At 58.8% G+C, this 19880-nt stretch overlaps 2 protein-coding genes across 2 annotated transcripts in view; both read left to right on the plus strand.

Moving 5' to 3' along the window:
• Nucleotides 1–301: 301 nt before the first annotated feature.
• Nucleotides 302–15067, plus strand: PTPN9 (protein tyrosine phosphatase non-receptor type 9). The gene is made up of 13 exons (XM_063346351.1): nucleotides 302–539; nucleotides 5068–5211; nucleotides 5690–5779; nucleotides 5874–5998; nucleotides 6758–6863; nucleotides 7480–7590; nucleotides 8312–8640; nucleotides 10710–10803; nucleotides 10911–10980; nucleotides 11499–11577; nucleotides 11815–11965; nucleotides 12075–12282; nucleotides 12603–15067. Exons 1-13 carry the CDS (start codon nucleotides 507–509, stop codon nucleotides 12827–12829), a joined length of 1767 nt encoding a protein of 588 aa, XP_063202421.1. The 5' UTR covers nucleotides 302–506; the 3' UTR covers nucleotides 12830–15067.
• A 3014-nt stretch (nucleotides 15068–18081) lies between these two features.
• SIN3A (SIN3 transcription regulator family member A) overlaps nucleotides 18082–19880 on the plus strand; it is a 34404-nt gene continuing 32605 nt past the window's right edge. The window contains exon 1 of the mRNA XM_063345717.1: nucleotides 18082–18316. The gene's annotated coding sequence lies outside the window, so the exon portion shown is untranslated. The remainder of the gene's footprint in view (nucleotides 18317–19880) is intronic.

The raw sequence follows: 19880 nt of genomic DNA on the forward strand, positions 1-19880 counted from the left end.
GGGGAAGGATGATGCCGGGGGACGCGCCACAACCCCCCAAGGCGGGGAAAAAGGCTCCTCCGCTTCCTCCATCCCTGTTCCGTCCCACCGCCCCCTCCCCCGCCGGGGAAGGGTTTCCTGCCTCCCCCCGGCAGGGGAGGGGGCTGCGGCCGCTTCCTGCCGCCGCCCCCGCCGGGGCAGAGCGGAGCGGGGCGGGGAGCTCAGCCCGGCCCGGCCCCGCCGCGCGCCGCTTCCCCGCCGCCCCCGAAACTTACCGGGGAGCCGCAATACATAAATATATATATATATATATTTTTTTTTAACGTTTTTTATTTATTTTAAATTTTTCGGTACTTTTGGCGAGGACCCCGGGGCGGAGCCGCCCTCGCCGAGCCAGCGGCGGGCGGGAGGGGCCGGTGCTCGCACGGCCGCCGCTCCCCGGGGATGGGCTCCGGCGGGGCGCCCGCCGCCTAGGCCGGCCCGGCCCGGCCCGGCCCGGCCCGCCGGGGGCAGCGGGGCCGCGCAGCATGGCCGCGGAGCTCAGCGCCGAGGAGGAGCAGGTAGGTCCCCGCCGGGCTCCGCTTCCCCGGGCCTGGATGGGCTGGGCAGGGCGCCCCCTTTGCTCTCTCCCCCCCCGCCTTTGCGCTCTCTCCCCCCCCGCCTTTGCTCTGTCTCCCCCCCCCCCTTTGCTCTGTCTCCCCCCCCCCCTTTGCTCTGTCTCCCCCCCCCCCTTTGCTCTGTCTCCCCCCCCCCTTTGCTCTGTCTCCCCCCCCCTTTTGCTCTGTCTCCCCCCCGCCCCTTTGCTCTGCTGCCATCTCCCCTTCCTCCCCCATTTGCTCTGTTGTCATCGTTCCCCCCAACCCCAGCTCTGTGTCGTCCCCATCCCCCCTGCCTGGCTCTGCATCCCCCTCCACCTTGCGCTGCGTGTGTTGTCCCCCCCCATCTTTGCTTTGCGCCCCCTCCACCCACACTGTGTCATGTCCCCCCCCGCTCGCAGTCTGTCTCCCCTCCCTGTGCTGTGTGTGTTGTCCCCACCGTCACCCCATTTTTTGGCCACCCCCATTTGTAGCACCGTTTTTTCCCGGCGGAGCAGTTCTCCCCCAAGGAAAGCTCCATCCTGAAAGCCCTCACACCCAATCTGGGCACCCCCCCTCCCCGCCATCTGCGCACCCCCCACCCGCATGGCGCTAATCCCAAAGGCCTTTGCAGGACCCGTGCGGGTGAGCGCTGGGGCGAGCGGGGGTGCCAAAGCGCGGCATTGGGGTCGTGTACCCCCAGACCGATGTGTGTGTCCCCACGGCCTCTCCTGGCAGCCCCCCCCACCCCCCACCCCGCCATGGGCAGGCTGGCTTGGGGATGCGTGTGCACACGCTTCCCACGCCCCAGCCCTCCCGTGACGTCCCGGCTTCCTCCGCCGGCCCTTGCGTCACCGCGGGAGGATATTGCTGGGCTCAGGGAGCGGGGGGCTGATAAACCAGCCAGCGCTCCTTGTCCCCTCCTTCATCCTCGTCCCATCCCCCCCGCCCCCGGCCTGCATCCAGCTGGGGATGTGGAGCCTTGGTGCTGGAGGCTGCCTCGAAGCTCCCCATGGCGACGCTCGGGCTGGCCAAGGGCACGGCGTCACATTGGCCACCATGCTGGCCTTGGGGTGGGGGCTACAAGGCAAAAAGGACCAGAGTCCGTTTTCTATTTGTTTGGGTTGGTTTTTAGTTTTTTTTGGTTTGTTTTTTTTTTTTTTTTAAAAAAACATCCTTGATTTCTCCCAGGAGGTTGAGGAGGGTTGGTACAGAGACGTCAGCGAGTGGAGGAGTCTGTCCCGCACCGGGGAAACGCGGCGCTCCCGGGCTTTCTCCTCCACCACACCTCCCTCTTATCAGTGCCGCTCCCAGGAGTGATACTGCTGTCTCCAGGGTCATAAAAATCGGAAGGAGTGGGGGTGTTCCTGCCCTCTGTCCTGGTATTTGTGTCACAGAAGGGGCAAAGCTTCCAGCAAAGGGGGTTTTAGAAGACTCTGCTCCAGCAGGGGAGGCTTGGTTTGCAGTGAGAGGCAGCATCCCTGAGAGGGATCCAAGGTGTTTTGGTTTGTGGGGGAATATTGGCTGGAGAAGATGAAGGGATATTTGCAATAACAGCTGCAGGTTTCAGGTTTGGATCGTCAGACTGGGGTGGGGGGAAGGCTGCACGTGGGGGCTTGGAAGAACCAAAATAGTGGAAAAGTTTCTCTTTCCTCATGGGTAAGTAAGTGGTGGTTGGGGCTGGGACATCCTCTTCCAGGTCCCCTTCCCGCCACCTCTTAGCCCTTCTTGGCACCGTCAGGATTTCCTCCGCTTGCTCTGGTGTCCCCTGTCACTGACACCAAGCGGGAGGAGCTGCTCCTCTGCCTGATCCCCGCTTGCCATGGGATGGGGGAGCCCGGCCCCGGGCTTCACCCCTCTCCCTGCCAGTCTCCTGCTCCTTGGGATCTCTGCTGTTCCCTTCCCAAACTGTCCCAGAGGAACAAAACTGATTTTCCTCAGGATTTTTCAGCCCAGCTGCAATTTTCACAGGACATTGCCCGCCTGCCCCGGGCTGAAGAAGGAGGGTGGGTTTGCTCCAGGGGAGGAGGGCTTGAAGAGCCCCTGTGTTCCGGCAGTGGTGGCTTTGTCACCACCCTGCCCTGGCGCGGCGAAGTGAGGACCTCGATGACACCAGCGCTCCAAAGACCAGCATTGTTCCCAACGCCCGGCTGCAGACCATTTTGCTCACAGCGCCGTCGGGTTTTTTTGCAGAAATGAGGCCCTTTGCCATGGTTTTGGGCCCATGGGCTTTGTTTCCAGCATGTGGAGCGATCCCTCCTGTGCTTGGCTCAACACCTGGACAAATCCCTATGGGGTTGGGGCCAGAAATGATGTTTTTTGTTCTCGTGGGGGAAAAAAAACCCAACCAATACAGCATCCCTCTTGCTGGGGGCTGGAAATGGATTGTATGAAGCGTGGTGGGTTAGATCTTGAGAAAGGAGACCTGAACCACACATTACATCCTCTCCCTGCCGCCACCGTGCCCCTTCCCATCACCTCAGGGTGTCCTTCCCGTCCCAAGTCATGGTGTGGGATCCGGTCTCTGCCCGAGAGCAGTGAGGAGTGTGCCTGGTGCTTGTCCCCATCCCCGTGCCACCCTGCGGGTGCTGGGGAAGGAGCAGCTCTGCTGGTGTTTTGGATTCACATCTCCAGCTCGAGTGTCTGGGCTGCTGGGGGCCCCAGGGGAGTCCCTGGCAAAGCCGGGGTACCCCTAGTGAGGCTCCCCACCTTAGCTTATGGCTGGGATATATTTCTGTATACGTATGTGTGGATATGTGTGTTGTCTTAAGGCTTAAGATGGTTTCTCTATTGACCCGTTTATTTTCCTGCCCCCCTTCAACAGAGGAGAAATCGTTAGAAATTTGGGCTGGGAAAGAGTTGCTTTTGTTTTGGCAAAATGGAGGCTCTCAGAGATGAAGCAGTGGGGATAAAGGCGTCCTGTAAGTAGTGCTCCCAGGAAAAGCTCCCACTGGCTGCTGGCTGGGAGATGGGAACACGAGGTGGGGGGGCGTAACGCCCCATCTCCTTTGCTGCCTGCTTTGCTCCTCTCTTCCAGCCCCTTGCCCCCAGCAACTGGGGACATGGGGGGACCAATCTGGTTTGTGGTTGACCGTGGCACGCCGCTGTGCTGGGAGGGCTCGTGATGCTTAAAGGGGATTTTTGCAAGGGCTCGGAGCTGAGCTATCGAAATCTGCTTTCAGATCCCTCCCGGTTCTGCTGGCGGTGGATCCAGCCCAATTACAAGTGTTCCCTCCCAGCTGGTGCTCTCCTGGCTGCTCTGCGGGGCTCTGGTACCCAGTTAGGGAGTTCCTGGCTGCGACGTGCTGGGGATCCGGGCTGGCCCCTGGTGGCTGCCAGCAGCTGGGCAAGCTGGTGTCCCTTCCAAAAATGCTTGTTGGGGTGCCAGGTGGGCTGCAGAGACCCCTTGGGTGAGCAGGGCTCCTTCGGCTCATCTCACATGAGGGGCTCGCCACTGCAGATAAATCCCAGCCTTTCGCTTCCTCCCGTCGGAAGTCATTAACGCCAACGAGCTTTTTCTGGCTGAATAGCTCCCTGTAACTCTGTGCCGCTGCCTGACATCCAACACCGCCGCCTGCCCGTGCTCCAGGAGCCAGCCTTTGGCCCTCACTGTCCCTCCTCCTCGCTCTGTCATCGCCATCCTCCACGCATCCTTTGAGCAGTACCTGGTGGAAGGCTGTTCTGTGCTGCCCTGTCCCCCCTGGGGCACCTCTATGGGGGTGGGGCGGGGGGGCGGCCAATACGAAGTAGAAAGCAAAGCTGCTTCCATTAGCACAGCATTCAGAAGTCCTGCGCTGCCCCCAGGTTGTAAAAAGTGACACGTTTCGGGGTTGGTTTTTTTTCTCGTGCACCTTCAGGATTTTAAGCCTGCTGGGAGGTTACAGGTTGGGTCTTGCGACTCTGCTCCGTCAGCGCTAGCGTTGGAGAAGTTTCTTTCTCAGTTTCTCACAGTTTTGGGTGTGCGCGGTGTGGGATGCATGCTCGCGTGGTATTGCCCTGGCGTGTTATGGGATGGTGGGGAGCAGCAGGATTGTCCTGAGACCCACTCGGGGCTAAACCCTTCTCGTCTGGTCTTCTGTGGCCGTGTGAAACTGGCCTTACTGGGGGAGCTGGTCCATGTCCTGTAGCGCATCGGAGTGTCAGCCCTCGATGCCGGTCCTGCTCATTACCCGCGTTCATACGGCTGGGTTTGCTGCCAGGAGGCTGCTGCACCCAGGCTGCTGTGTCTGAACAGGCGTTTGCCACATGTAAAATCCTCCTTTTACTCCCTGTCTCCCTTCTAAAAGTCTACAGCCAATTTTTCTCTGCCAATACTCCTACCATTTGTTCCTGTAGAGTTCCCTGCTTCTCCCCAAGGAGCTGCTGGGTTTGCCAAGCTGTGGTCGGCCCCTGCCCTCACCCCGAGGACCATGTAGCTCCTGTGGTGACCAGGGATGCTCCTTGGTGCTGCTGCTCCTCGGTGCTGCTGCTCCTCCTCCCATCTCACTGCGCGCCCCTCATGTCTCTCCCACAGGCGACCAAGCAGTTCCTGGAAGAGATCAATAAGTGGACGGGCCAGTACAATGTGTCCCCGCTCTCCTGGAACGTGGCCGTCAAGTTCCTCATGGCCCGCAAGTTTGACGTCCTGCGGGCCATCGAGCTCTTTCACTCCTACCGGGTAAGTAAGCAGGGCCGGGTTTCCCCGCCCCTGACAGAGGGCTCCCTGCTCTGCCAGCAATCTCTGGTCCCAAGGAAGACCGTCCCCTTGCTTTTTTTCTTTTCCCCACCCTCCCTTATGGGTTTTATCCAGATGGAAAAATCCTTGTTCAGCCAAGGCGAGTCACCATGGAGATCTCACTGACCCCAATCTCTTCCCCAGCACCGAGCCCAGCATGCGCGCTCACAGGGCATCCGCTCCTATGTAAAGGAGAGAGATAATAGATATATACACATGCCTTTCCCATCACGGTTTTCCCCATTCTGGGAGCTATGTTGCTGCAGCTGGTTGCAATCCCCTGCCCGAAAATAGAGCCATGGAGCAGAAGTTTCCTCACAGGGGCTTCCGTGGGAGGGCTGGTGTGCCCCATGGGGGACGTGGTGGTTGGTGGAGGGCTGGAGTGGCCGTGCCTGCTGTCACGCTGGCTCCCTGCCCGCAGGAGACGCGGCTGAAGGAGGGCATCGTGAAGCTGAAGCCGCACGAGGAGCCGCTGCGCTCGGAGCTGCTTAGTGGCAAGTTCACCATTCTGGTACGTGGAGGTGTCCCGTCCCCCCACCCCAAATTACCTGCTCCACGTGGGCGTACTCAGGTGACACGGGAGCCTGACCTTGTTTCCTCGCCAGAGCGTGCGGGACCCCTCGGGAGCCTCCATCGCCCTTTTCACAGCCAAGCTGCATCACCCCAGCAAGAGCGTGCAGCACGTGGTGCTCCAGGCGCTCTTCTACCTGCTAGACCGAGCAGTGGAGAGGTGAGTCGGGGGACCCTGTCTTGGGGTGGTGGGTCCCCTGGGAGCCCCTTCCCTCCCAGGGATGAGGGGAGATGTTGCTGCCTCCTGAGGTGTTCGTGAAATCCCTCCGAAAGGCTTTGCGGGGAAAAGATGTGCCATCTCCCCTGTGAAGGGGAAATTGTGGCTGAGTCTGCATGTCACCAGATGTCCCATCTCTCATTAGAGGGAAGAAGGGTGTCACAGCTCCCTGTGGCTTGAAATTCCCTTTCTCCCCCCAGTTTGAACTCAAGCCAGTTGTTCCCGTGGAAGCATGCAGCAAGGGAAACAAATCCCCCAAGCCCCGAACTAGGCCCTTTGCAGCCTTTCCCTGCCCACGTCCAAGTTTCAGTTTAGCAAAGACCCCCCCAATTACTGCAGGCTTTGGCCGAGGAGAAGGCAGCCCCCACCACCAGCAAGGCGTAACATGTGCCCTGCCAAAAATATAAAGCCCAGACATCCCATTCACCCTGCTGGGCTCTTTCCGTTTCTGAACTTATCCATCACAGGCGGTGCAGCTGAGACAGGCTTAAGAGATGGGCCAGGCTTAAAGAAGGGTTGTAGGAAGAGGTGGTGGAGCAGCTGGGAAATGCAGACGTGAGCTTTGGGGTGTGTGAGTCCTTCTGGAAGCTCAGAAGGGGATTTTGGGGGGTCAGCAAGCTGAAGATGAGGTTATCATGGGGCAAGAGCCGAGCCAGGTGGACGTTGCCAGGGTTGTTCTTGCTCTTTTTCCCCCTCTCTCAGCTTTGAAACCCAGAGGAACGGGCTGGTGTTCATCTACGACATGGCAGGCTCACAGTACACCAACTTCGAGCTGGACCTCAGCAAGAAGATCCTCAACCTGCTGAAGGTGACGGCTGGGGGTGACCTGCTGGCTGGGGGTGACCTGCTGGCTGGGGATGTCACACAGGCCACTCGCTCACTGAGTAAAATCTTGCACCAGACCATACTGACCATGTCTTGGCCGAGGTGGACCGGCTCCAGGACCTCAGGAAGGTGCTGGGAGCCTGCCAGGCTGGACCCGGCTGTTGTCCCATGGGTGGGAGGGGATCAGCTGTCCCCGTGCCAGATTCCTCTCTCAGCTGCTGGCAGGGCTTTTGGGAAAACAGATGCAAATTATTTTTTAATTGTGCTGGCATTTTCGTGCCTCCTCCCTTTTCTGCAAAAAAGAAAAAGAAAAAAAAAATAGTAAATATTGACCAGGGTGTGTTCTCCACACAAATCCTTGCTCACAGGCTTCACATCTCTCCCCTGCAGAGCCAAACCCTCTGCCTACCTAATTCCAAGGAAGTAATTTGTTTCCCTATCGGAGCATAAAATAAGGGTGTCTGCATGCGGAGCACACTTCAGATGTGGCGTTGCCACCTCGGGGTCCCTTTGCTGGTCGTCACCTCTGCTGGGACGTGTCCCCCCCCACCCCCCAACCCCAGCAGAGTGTGGATCTGACCCCCCCCTGCTGCCTGCAGGGTGCCTTCCCAGCTCGGCTGAAGAAGGTTTTCATCGTGGGAGCACCCATGTGGTTTCGTGTGCCCTACTCCATTATCAGCCTGCTGCTGAAGGAGAAGCTGCGAGAGCGGGTGAGTGTGGGGGTGTCCTGTCCCCCCCCCGGCATGGGACCTCTCGAGGGGGAGGGCTGAGGCTGTTTTCCCTTTGGATCAGAGTGGTGTCAGCACCCTGTGCCCCTCGTCCCCGTCTGCTGGAAGCTGCTGAGCCCGAATCCCTGGGCAGTAGCCTGTTTTGTAGGGGCCACCCTGTTTTGGTGTTTTCAACAAATATCTTTGAACCCCTTTGGAAATCGCCTACAATTTCTTCCTCTGCAGTGAGGCCGCCAGCAGCGGCAAAGCGGAGGTGATGGTGAATAATTACAAGGAAATGAAATGTCTGCTGAGCACATGGGAGAAAAGGGAAACTTAAATACCTGTGCTCAGGCCCTATCTGGCAGGGCCAAAAATACCCCCCAAAAAATTGCCTCGGTATCAGCAGTGCTGCTGATAGAGCCCGTTTCCAGCCTGACGTCTCCCTGGGCTGGACTTTACCCCTTTGCAAGTGGCTCCAAGCTCCTCCCAAAAGTAAATTGGGAGCTGGGTGTCAGGGTGGGGTACGTGGTGGGGGCGGGGGGGCACCTCCTGCCCCACTGCTGGTGTTCCCCTAGGTGTCCTCCTGGGGCAGGGGAGAGAGGGGAAGACCCTCCAATGCTGTTGGGAGAAGTCTCTAGGCTCCATCAGGGTGGCGCCAGACCGTTAGCATCCTTGTCCCTGTCCCCTTCTCCATCTGTCCCTGCTCCTCTTCGTCCCGCAGGTGCAGATGGTGAAGATGTCAGAACTGAAGGAGCACCTGCCCCAGGAATGCCTCCCTGAGTACCTGGGGGGATCCCTCAAGCTGGACCCTCTGAGCTGGAACTGCCGGTTCCTGCCCCAGCAGAACGGGCACCCCGATCCCCTGGATGAGCTCATCCTGGTGCCACTCGCGGCCCCCAAAGATAACGGCTCCGTCCACGTCCCCGGGCCCAAGTCCGTCACCCTCCAGGAGCTGCTGGATCACGTCAGCCGCAAGCAGAAGCGGGGCATCTATGAAGAGTATGAAGATATTCGGCGCAGGAGCCCAGCCGGCACTTTCGTCTGCTCTTTGTGAGTTGGGGAGGAAGGAGACAGGTGGGGGCCAGCGGGGGGGTCCCCTCGCTTGCTCCAAAAATTCTCACTTCCAAAAGAAGTGCTGGGTCCGCCCCCCCCCCCGCACTTCTGCTGCGTTGTGGCAGCCCAGCCGCCTCTTTGGGTTGCAGTGCTTTGGGTTAGCAATGGAGACCCCCCCAGCCTGGTGATGCTGCTAGCCCCCTTTGCAGCTCATGAAGCCACCTGGGGTAGGAGGGAGCCGGGCAGGGTACGGCAGGGACCAAGACCTGGCCGGGTCTCCGGTTCCCCAGGCTTTGGCCAGGTGATGGCAGCAGAGCCCAGGCTACAGGAGGAGTGCTGGCTTTTGCTTCCTGCCTGGAACACACAGGATCATAGAATAATTTGGGTGGGAAGGGACATCAAAGATCATCCAGTCCCACCCCCCTGCCCTGGGCAGGGACACCTCCCACCAGCCCAGGTTGCTCCAAGCCCCGTCCAACCTGGCCTTGAACCCCTCCAGGGATGGGGCAGCCACAGCTTCTCTGGGCAACCTGGGCCAGGGGCTCACCACCCTCACAGTGAAAAATTTCTTCCTAATATCTAATCTAAATCTCCCGTCTTCCAGTTTGAAGCCATTACCCCTCGTCTTACCGCTACATGCCCTTGTAAAAAGTCCCTCCCCAGCTTTCCTGTAGGCCTGTCAGATACTGGAAGGGGCCCTAAGGTCTCCCTGGAGCCTTGTTTTCTCCAGGCTGAACACCCCCAACTCTCTCAGCCTCTCCTCACAGCGTCTTTGTGGCCTCCTCTGGCCCTGCTCCAACAGGTCCATGTCCTTCTGCTGTTGGCGGCCCCAGCGCTGGAGGCAGCACTGCAGGGGGGTCTCCCCAGAGCGGAGCAGAGGGGCAGAATCATAGAATGTGTTGGGTTGGAAGGGACCTCTAACGGCCATCTAGTCCAACCCCCCTGCAGTCAGCAGGGACATCTTCAACTACATCAGGTTGCTCAGAGCCTCATCAAGCCTGGCCTTGAATGTCTCCAGGGATGGGGCCTCCACCACCTCTCTGGGCAGCCTGGGCCAGTGTCTCACCACCCTCAGTGTAAAGAGCTTCTTCCTAATGTCTAATCTAAACCTGCCCTGCTGTAGTTTAAACCATTGCCCCTCATCCTATTGCTACATGCCCTTGCAAACAGCCCCTCCCCAGCTTTCCTGTAGGCCCCCTTCAGGTACTGGAAGGCCACCATAAGGTCTTCCCGGAGCCTTCTCTTCTCCAGGCTGAACACCCCCAACTCTCTCAGCCTGTCTTCATAGGAGAGGTGCTCCAGCCCTCTGATTATCTTGTGGCCCTCCTCTGGACCCGCTCCAACAGGTCCACGTCCTTCTTGTGCTGAGGGCTCCAGAGCTGGACACAGTACTGCAGATGGGGTCTCACCAGAGCAGAGTAGAGGGGGAGAATCCCCTCTCTGGATCTGCTAGCCATGCTTCTTTTGATGCAGCCCAGGATGCAATTGGCCTTCTGGGCTGCTCTGAGCACATTGTTGGCTCGTGTCCAGCTTTTCATCCACCAGGACCCCCAAGTCCTTTTCCATAGGGCTGCTCTCTATCACGTCATCCCCCAGCCTATGTTGATAATGAGGATTGTCCCGACCCAAGTGCAGGACCTTGCATTTGGCCTTGTTGAACTTCATGGGGTTTGCACAGGCCCATGTCTCTAGCTTGTCCAGGTCCCTCTGGCATGTCAACTGCACCACTCAGCTTGGTGTCATCCGCAAACATGCTGAGGGTGCACTTGATCCCACTGTCTAAGTCATTGATGAAGATCTTGAACAGCATCTGTCCCCATACGGATCCATGAGGGACAGTACTTGTCACCCCTCTCCATCTGGACATCAAGCCTCTGGATGTGACCATCCAATCCCTCCTCTCACCCTGCTGGCCATGCTATCTGGGAATGCAGCCCAGGATGCGGGGGGCTTTCTGGACTGTGAGCGCTCATTGCCTGCTCATGTTGAGCTTCTCCTCCACCAACATCCCAAAGTTGTTCTCAGGGCTGCTCTCAAACCCTGCTTCCTTCTCCCCTGCCTCCCAGGGCACCCTACAACCAGGAGAAGAACCGGTACGGGGACGTGCCCTGCCTGGACCAAACCCGCGTCAAGCTGGCGAAGCCATACAGCCGCCCAGAGGTGAGCCAGCCTGGGATGGAAACTTGGGTCCTGCCTGGAGCCACTTGCAGCCATCCTGGCCATGGGGCTCTGGAGGGTTCATGCTGTGTGTGCTTTTCTCCCCTCAGCTGACTGACTACATCAACGCGAGCTTCATGGATGGCTACAAGCAGAGGAACGCTTACATTGGGACTCAGGGTACGGCCCTGAACCCCTGTGGGAGCCACCAACAGGGTTATTTTGCTCCTGATGCAGGTGTGGGCTTCACCTCCCTGCCCAGCATCAGCCCCTGGCTGTGGAGTGCAATAGTCTGGGAGGAGGGCGCTGCCTGGCAAGTCCCCCTCCTCTCTGGGTGTATTTACTCCCCTCTCAGTCCCCAGCCAGCAGGCAGTAGAGCTTCTCCTGGAAGAAGGCAAGAGTTCCATCCCCTTACAACGATGGCAGCCCCCTCCTCCTGCCCCTGAGCCAGCCCCTGGCTTCTCCCCACAAGCATCTGCAGCACCAAGCGGGGAGGGGGAGGGGAGGGGAGGCGGCGGGGCTTGGTGCTGAGCTGCAGGGATTCATTCAGTGCTGGGAGGGCCAAACTGGTGGTAGCTCCAGGCAGGGCTGGTGGCACCACACAAGGGTTGGTCCCCTGGGGTAGGGAGGGCTGGCAGAGGCTGCTGGCTGAAGAGGATTGCCCAAACCCATCAGGTTTTGGGGGGTGTCCCCCACAGGGCCTCTGGAAAACACCTACGGTGACTTTTGGCGCATGGTGTGGGAGCAAAACGTCCTGGTGATTGTGATGACGACCCGGTGAGTGCCCTGGGGGAGGGCACAGCCCTGGGGTTTTTGGTGTTTTTTTGAAAAATGGGTGTTTTTGCTGTTGGATGAGCAGCGCTGGGTGCTTTGCTGTGACTCTGCAGCTGTGGTGCCAGCAGGGTGGGGACACTGCATCAGGGATGGACCAAAGGGATGAGGCTGGGGGGGCTTGGGGCATGTCCCTAGCAGGGTGAGGGGGACATCAGCAGCTTCTCCTTCTCCTGCTCCCAGGCTGGAAGAGGGAGGCAGGAGAAAGTGCGGCCAGTACTGGCCTCTGGAGAAGGATTTCCAGGTGTGCTTCGGGGCCCTGACCATCACCAACCTGGGTGTGGAGAACCTCAACCATTACAAGAAAACCATCCTGGAGATCCACAGCTCGGAGGTGTGTGTCCACAGCTGCCTGGTGGGGGACAGCATTGGGGGGGCACTGGGGGTCCTCCGTGGCCAGGGGCATGGAAGGGGAGAGGGTCTAACCCCCTGCTTTCCCCCAGACCAGGGAGCGGCGGCTGGTGTCCCACTTCCAGTACCTGAGCTGGCCGGATTACGGCGTCCCCTCCTCTGCAGCCACTCTCATTGACTTTTTGGGGGCTGTGAAGCAGCAGCAGAGGGTGGCAGTCAGCGCCCTGGGACCTCGCTTCAAGGGTCACCCCGGGGGGCCCCCAATCGTGGTGCATTGCAGTGCTGGCATTGGCAGGACAGGTGAGGGGGTAATGCCACTGCAGGGGGTGGAGGTCTTGGTGGCAGTGGGGCATGTCCAGCCTGTCCCTGTGGCATTTCCGTCTTGGGGACCCACGATGCATTTGGAAGCCAGTTGACTGGGGATGTGTGTCCCCAGGACCTGCTTCTCCCGATGGTCCTTGGGAGGTGAGGGGTGAGGACCACCACTGGGTGGAGGACTACCACCACTCCTGGTGGTCCCATGCAGGAGGTTGGTGGGGGGCTGAGGGCCACCACTGCCCCATTTCTCACAGTGGTGTCTCTTCGGTGGCTGACAACGTCCGTCTCATCATTGTCCCCAGGTACCTTCTGCGCGCTGGACATCTGCTTGTCCCAGCTGCAGGACGTGGGGACGCTGAACATCTACCAGACGGTGCTGCGCATGCGGACGCAACGCGCCTTCAGCATCCAGACCCCCGAGCAGTATTACTTCTGTTACACTGCCGTCCTCGAGCACGCCCAGCGTGAGGGTCTGCTCCTTGCCAACCACAGCCACACCGGCCAGGAGAAAAGCCCACTGGGACACTGAGACCCACCATCTCCCTATGGAACCACCCCACCACCACCACCCTAGCCTTTTCCATCCTCCTGGGGCTGCTGGAGCCTGCAGGGACTCAGTGGAGCGACGGTGCCAGAACGCGGAGGCGACCATCTCTCCTCGACTATCAGCACTGCTAACAAACTGTGCCTTATCCAAACCTACCAGTGGCCGCCGCTCGCCGGGGGGTGGAGGACGGCGCGGGAAGAGTCTTTGGTTGGCTGGGGAAGTGTTTTTTCTTCTCTAAGAGTTTGTTTTGTTTTGTTTGTTTGTTTGTTTGTTTTTTATTTTTTGTTGGGACCACCTAAAATGTATCTAGAGAAAGGGCTTTGCAAAGCCTTAGAAAATGTATTTCCAGTTCTGCCCTGGGGCTTAGGAAGAGGTGTCTACTTCAGTCTTACCTGCCACTAAGTCTGTGTGTCTGTATGTATGTGTGTATATATCCTCGCTCTCCCCAACCCCGCCTATTATATAGATACGTATATACAAGCCCTCCCTTTTAGCAGCTCCTGGGGGTCCGTGCTCTCCTGTTGTCTCACCGCTGTGATCCCTGGAGTGGTGAGTTTGGTCCTGGCTCTGTCTTGTCTTTTCCCCCCCCTCACCTTTTTCCCTTTCCTGCTCCTCATGGGCAGTGTTGGGACCTGGTACCCATCCTGTGGGAGGCACGGGGATGTCTCATCTTCCCCATCCTCCTCTCCTGCTGGGAGGGGGCAGCTGTGCTGCCACAGGAGGAGCTGGAGAATTTTGGTTTGAGTCGAGGAGCTCACCAATGTCCCCTGCCCCTCGTGGTGCAGCCACAGGAGTCACTAGGTACGAGACGATGGGGACAGATGGGGACTGACCGGCTCTCTGGGTTGCCCAGTTTTCCCAAGCTGGCAGTGGGAACCTGCCAGCCCAGCCCTGTGGTGAGTCACGGGCTGGAAAAGTGCTGAGCAAAACAATAAAAAAAAAAAAAAAAAAAGCCAAAACCCTGGGGAGGCAGTGAGCCGACCTCTGGGGCAGCAGTGCCTGCTGGGGACAGTGGCCCTGTCCCCTTGCCCCTCTGTGCTGCCTGGGGAGTGGGGACTGTCAGCGCCTGGGCCTCAGTAACTTTATACTGTAATAAGCTCTTTGAATGTGTATATTCTTATTTTTTTATAATCTTGAGGGGGGCTGGGTATTTTTGTTTAGTTGGTGGTTTTGTTTTTTCTTTTTTTTGGTATTTATCATTAACTTGATCTAAGTCAGAGCCAGAAGTATTTGTAAATGTTCCTATTTTGCTCTCATTCAGAGAAACATTTCCGTTGTTGTTAACTTTTTGGGGTTTGTTTTGTTCTTATTTGTAACGATATATAAATATGCTACTTCCAGTGACCAGTCCCTCCTAGCTCTTGTGGTGGAGTTGGTCAGGTCAGGATAGGAGAGGGAGGGAGTTTAGGGCTTTGTCTATCCTTGGGGACACAGGGACCTGCTGCAGCCCCCCCCCCCCCCAGCACTTTGCGGGTAGGACATGCACATAAGAGCCGTCCTAGAGCTGAGTGACTGTCTAGGTGACCCCAGAGCCATCGGCTCCTGGGTGAGGCCCTGCGAGAGATAACGGGGCTGCAGGCAGCTTTCCTGGGTGGGCAGGATAATGGCAGGAGGGAGGGCAGCGAGATGTGCAGCCCTGTCAGCTTGGGGCAGTGGGACACAAGCCACCCCCTTTCTGAGCTCCTGCCTCTTTTCCCAGGGCCTGGCTGAGCCCCAGAGCATCAATCTCCTGTCCTGCTCCCAGTGACGGGCTCTTCAGAGCCTGCTCTTTTTTTGCATAGTCCCTTTTTCCAGCTGTCCCCTTCCTCCTATCTGTTTTTTATTAATAATTATTTAGAAAGTGCCTGGGCTTCTATTGTCCACCAAGGCCAGGAAACCAAACCGCTGCCTGCAAGGAGCCTCCCAAGTCCCAGCTGGGGGGACAGTGCTGTGTCCTGGATGGGGGATCTGCCTCACGGTGGTCTCAGGGCGGTTGGGAGGGTTCGTCTCCAAGGCAAATGCTGCCAACAGCAAAAGGATGGGGCGGCTGCTAACTTGAAGAAGACACTCTTGGTCCTATTGCTGCTACATGTAATGCTCAAGGGATGGTAGCAGAGATTAAAGGAATGGAATTGTTGGGCAGTTCTGGCGGTATTTCCTTGGCACCTACAGCTGTGGTTGGGGGAGCATCCGCTGTCTTCCCATGTTTGGGAGCATTCTGCAATAAATGCTATAAAACAATGGATGGTGGCAAAGTTGGGAAAAGACATTTTGCTGCTGGATTTGGCGGGGGATGGGATGGCTCCCGTGCTGCCTAGACCTGCTCTGAGCAAGCATCTGGGGCACAAAAATACCTGGGCAGGGCTGGGCTGCTGGTGAGCTCCCGGGCTGACAGCCCTATCCAGTGCCTTCAGGTGCAAACAATGCCAGTCTCGGAGCAGCCTGAGGCTTCGCAGCTAGGGGAAAAAAAGAGGCGGCTTGGTGCAAATCGAGCCCTAAAGCCAGTGGGAGAGCATGCGCCTCAGAGCAGAGCAGCCACTGCCAGCAAGGTTCTTGGGGGAGAGGAAATGCTGGTGAGTGGGAAGAGGAACACCTGTGTTTGCTCAGCTAGAGTCTGAAAAAGCCAAGGAGGCCAGCGCCTTCCTGGGAATGGCAGAGGGGGATGCTTTCCCCTGCACTCCAGGCATGGACAGGTTCGGTTGTGCCCAACCGCGGGGGCTGGATGGCTGGAAAAGAACAGGAGGCAGCAGGGCATCTGTCTCCAAGGGCTGTGTACCCCAGCGCCCGTGGCTCTGCGAGAGTTGGCTGTTTTGAACATCCCTGGAGCTGCGACTGTCCTGCTTGTGGAGCAGTTTTGTCTCAGCCGGAGTGTCCCGTTCTTCTAGGTCCCATTTTCTGCCCCGCTGTGCTCCTTGAGTAGCATCAGCCCACGCAGTCCAACCTGCAGAGTGGTTCCTCCGGCTCAGGCTGGCCTTGAGTTCTCTTCCCTGCACCCATTGGAGGGTGGCTCCAGCATCCGAGAGAGCCCCTCATCCTCGGGAGGAAGGATCCCGGCGCCCTCCATCCTCACTGTTAATATGTTCTTCACCCCAGCTGGGCTTTCTTGTTGACACACATGCAGAAAGGGGGTGTTTGTGGTTTCTTTTCAAGCCTGCACTGTCAGTAGTGGCTCTCCCTGGCTCAGTGGGACTTTCAGAAGGGTGTCGGGTCTGGAGCCAAAAGCTGCAGGTGGTGCCAAGTGTCCTCTGAGGAGGGATGAAGATCCCATCTGTGTCAGAGGTGGAGGAAAGGGTTGTTAAGTGTTTTCCATGGGAAAACAACCCAAAAGCTCACAGACACACAAACCCCTGCGGGCCTTTTGCACAACACGAGGTTCTGTTGCACTCACTCCTCCTTCCCATGCCCACAGGTCCTGCTTGGCAGCAGAAATACAGATTTCTGTGGAAATAGCCCTCCCATGGCAGGGAAACCCTAAAGTGACAATGCCATCCCTGTGCCCACCTGTCTCATGTGGCTTTCTGGGTTCCCTGGCTGCATGCACGCTGCCTCACTAATTATGGCTGCTTTAGTGCTTGTAATTTGCCCTGCGACAACAGCCTGGCTCCGGAGCACTTCATTTCTCAGCCCTCCTGCTTCCTTGCCACCAGCATCCTGGGCTTGGGCACAATCCCCAAGGGCACTGCAGCCTGTGCAGGTTCAAACACCCCTGGCCAGAGACCTTTTAGCAGCCAAACTGAGCTGCAGCTCCCAGCCAAAGAGGCGAGAGAGATCCCTGCTGTGGCTGCGTGTCCTGGCCTCTCAGCAGAGCTGAGAAGGGGAAAAGCAGCTAGAAAGGAAAAAACCACAAGAGTTTCAGACTTTGCTTGAGTAAAGATGCTTGAAATACATATTTCAATAGAAGCTTAGAGCGTGTGCGTTTTTGTTTTTCCCCCTCCTCCATGTGCTCTGGACGGCCAGCAGGTCTGATGACAGGTAATCTGAGGCCAGGCCTGGTTCTTCTAGTCTTGGTCTCAAGGCAGGCAGGGGGCCCGCAGCCGAGGGGAAGCCAGCAACTCCCTCCAAAACTTTCTAGAAAAAAAAATATTTCATAATAACTAAAAAATAATAATTTAAAACCCCACTACCTCAAGCTGGTGATTTAGCAACGGCAAAGGGGACTGCGCAGCGCTCGCCCACCCCGGCAGGGGCTGGATCAGCTCCCTCCCGCCTTCCACGGTGAGGTCTTTCCCTCAGCCGCCACCGCCCCCCCGCCCCCGGTGGGCGGCTCGGCCGTGACGATAACTAGGGCGGGTGCCAATCCGTCCCCCTGAGGGGGGAGTTCCCCCTCCATTCAGGGTTCCTCGCCTGCGTATTGAGGGTAGGTAACAGCTGCTTTTCCGCTCACTTTCACCACACACCGGGGAGGGGAGGGGAGGCCCCGCCGCCACCGCGCTGAGGGGGAAGGCGGGAAGCGCGCGAGGGAGCGCGGGGAGGGTGAGTGTGTGAGCGGCCACGCCCCCACGCTCCTATTGGCCAATGGGGCGTCAGGGAGGCGTGGCTGGCACGGAGGTAGCCCCCCCACCCCAGTGCGTGCGTGCGTGTGTGTCTTCCCCCCCCCCCCCCGCACGTGTAACCGACCCGCCCCACGTGGGGCGCTGCCATCCCGGAAGTGAAGGGGTCGGGGACAAAAGGCAGCGCCGTTTCCCCCCCGCCCTCCCCGCTGTCTCCCGCCGCCGACTCTCCCCCACTCCCCGCCGCCGGAGAAGGCGGGGGGAGTCGGCGACGGGAGGCGCGGTGGGGGGGAACCGTGAGAGAGCGCGCGGGCGGGAGACGGCCGATGTAAACATTCCACAAAAGGCCTCCCCAGAGAGGGGGCGTGGCCTAGCCGTTGGGAGGCGGGGACTTGGGCGGAGCTTCTCCCCCCCTCCTCCCGGCTGGTTGGCTGGAGCTTTTCGTCCTCCGCCAATCGGGTGGCGGAGGAGGCGGGACGAGAGGCGGGGCGCGTTGCTTATACGGACATTTTTCTTCGGCGGTCGCTCCCCCCTCTTCCCCCCCCCTTTTTCCCTCTCCACATCCCCTTCCTGGCCTCGGCAGCCAATAGGAACGGGCAAGATGGGCGGGACCGAGGCGCCGATTGTGCGCCGGGCTGATGGGCGTGCTGTTCGCCCAATGAGCGCTTCCCACCCCCCCCCCGCAACCACCACCACCACCCTGCGCGGGGAGGGGGGGGGGCGGGATTTCCCGGGGAACAGAGAAGCGGGCAGCGCTCCGCCGCGGCGGCCGAGCGACGGTTACTCCATCTTACCCCTCCACTCCCTCCATCTCCACCACCACCCCCCGACCGGGCACCTGCCTCCGCCGCCGCCCCCCCCCCCCCGTCCCCCCCCGGGAGGAGGGGCGCGGGGCACCTCCCCCCACCCTTATTTACCTCAGCGAACCACCCGCCCGGGAGGGCCTCGCCGCCCCCTCACGGTGAGGGAGACTCGGCCGCAGACAGGGCCCCGCTTTGAGGTAAGGGAAGGGGCGACGGGGGGACAGGCCCGGTGCGATCCGTGGGGGGCGGGGCCTGGCGCCGGTGCGGCGGCGGAGGGGGAGGGGCAGGGGGGCCGACGGGGAGGGGGGGGCGGCGGTCGGCGGCGGGAAGAGGGGGAGCTCCCGGTGTCTGCGCCGCGTGCCCCGCCCCGCCGTGAGGGGGGCGGGCGGGAAGGCAGGGGGGCGGGGGGGGTTGTCCCGGCCCCGGCATGGCGGGGAGCGGCGGGCGGAGCGTGGCGGCGGCCGCTGGGCGCGCTGCGAGCTGGGCGCCTCCCTCCCCCTCCACCCCCCCTTCCTCCCTCCTCCTCCTCCTCCTCCCGCCCCGGTGCTGCGGCGGGAACCGCCCCCCTCCCCCCTCCGTCGCCTCCTCCTCCTGCCCTCCCGGTACCGGTCGCAGCGCGCGATGGGTCCCGCCTCCCCCCGCCCCTTCAGCCCCCAACTTGCCGGAGAAGTTGCGGTGAAAAGGGTTTTTGGGGTCCCGCTCCGCCGCCGGACCGCCCCCCACCCCACCCCGTCGCTCTTCAGACACCCCCTCAACATTGCAGTTTTTCATCCTAAATCCGCAGCAAGCCGTAAGGACCGGCCGGAGCAATATATATAGAAATATATACGGGATCCGCATTAAGTTTTTTGAACCCTTTTTAGTAGTCCTTTTTGACTCTTCCTCTCCTCTCCCTGGCTGGAAACCCTGTCGGAGACTTTGCGCTTGATATTCCAGCTCCGGTTTGTCATTCTTCAGACTGCTCTACATCCATGGAAACTAAGCTCGGGTTTTTCCCGGGTTTGCAGGAAGGGTCCCGAGAGCTTTAAAAATAGGAGCCTGCCCGGCGTGTACTCGTATTTGTGCCTTTTTTTGATTTCCTGGCCGTGCACTGGTGGGTAAGGGTGCGTCCGAGGAGAAAGGCGTTGATTCGCACCACTAAAATGCTACAAAACTCAAAAGAAAAAAAGAAATTATTTAAAATAGCCATCTCGGCGCCTCGAGCTCTGCGTGGGTTTTTAAGCTTGGAGGAATCAAAACATAGTTCATGCGCTTAAGGGTGACCTGACCCCGCATGATGCTTTTCTAACTTGTTGCTTTTATTTTTGTTGGCTATGCTAAAAGGCTTGGGGTCAGTAAACAAGTGGGAAATGCCCAACTTATTTTGGTACAGCTCTATCTGCACTTCAGTCTACCCATCCTAGCATGTAAAATCATTTTTAAATACAGTTTCAAAGAGGTATACGTTGTTCTAAAATATTGTGCCATTAATACTATATAATAAAATGGCACCTTATGTTAAGATAGTGATGTTAAAGCACCTGTAAAATTCCTTCATTGCATCACAGTGCCTTGGCAGCCTAGTGTCAGCCCGTGGTGGATCTCCAGGGAAGGAAATACCACGTTATAGGGTCTTTCCTTCCCTTCCCGGGTGAAGTTAGCGGTTTTTCAGGCCGGTGTGCTCTTTGCAAAAGGAATACACGCTTTCTCACCCCAAAGTGTCTTGTCCTCCTCCCTCCCACCCACCCGTCTGGTTAAAACACACAGTCTTGGCATGAACTG

The sequence above is a fragment of the Chroicocephalus ridibundus genome, chromosome 9 (genome assembly GCF_963924245.1).
Source record: "Chroicocephalus ridibundus chromosome 9, bChrRid1.1, whole genome shotgun sequence".
In the NCBI taxonomy this organism is placed as follows: Eukaryota; Metazoa; Chordata; class Aves; order Charadriiformes; family Laridae; genus Chroicocephalus; species Chroicocephalus ridibundus.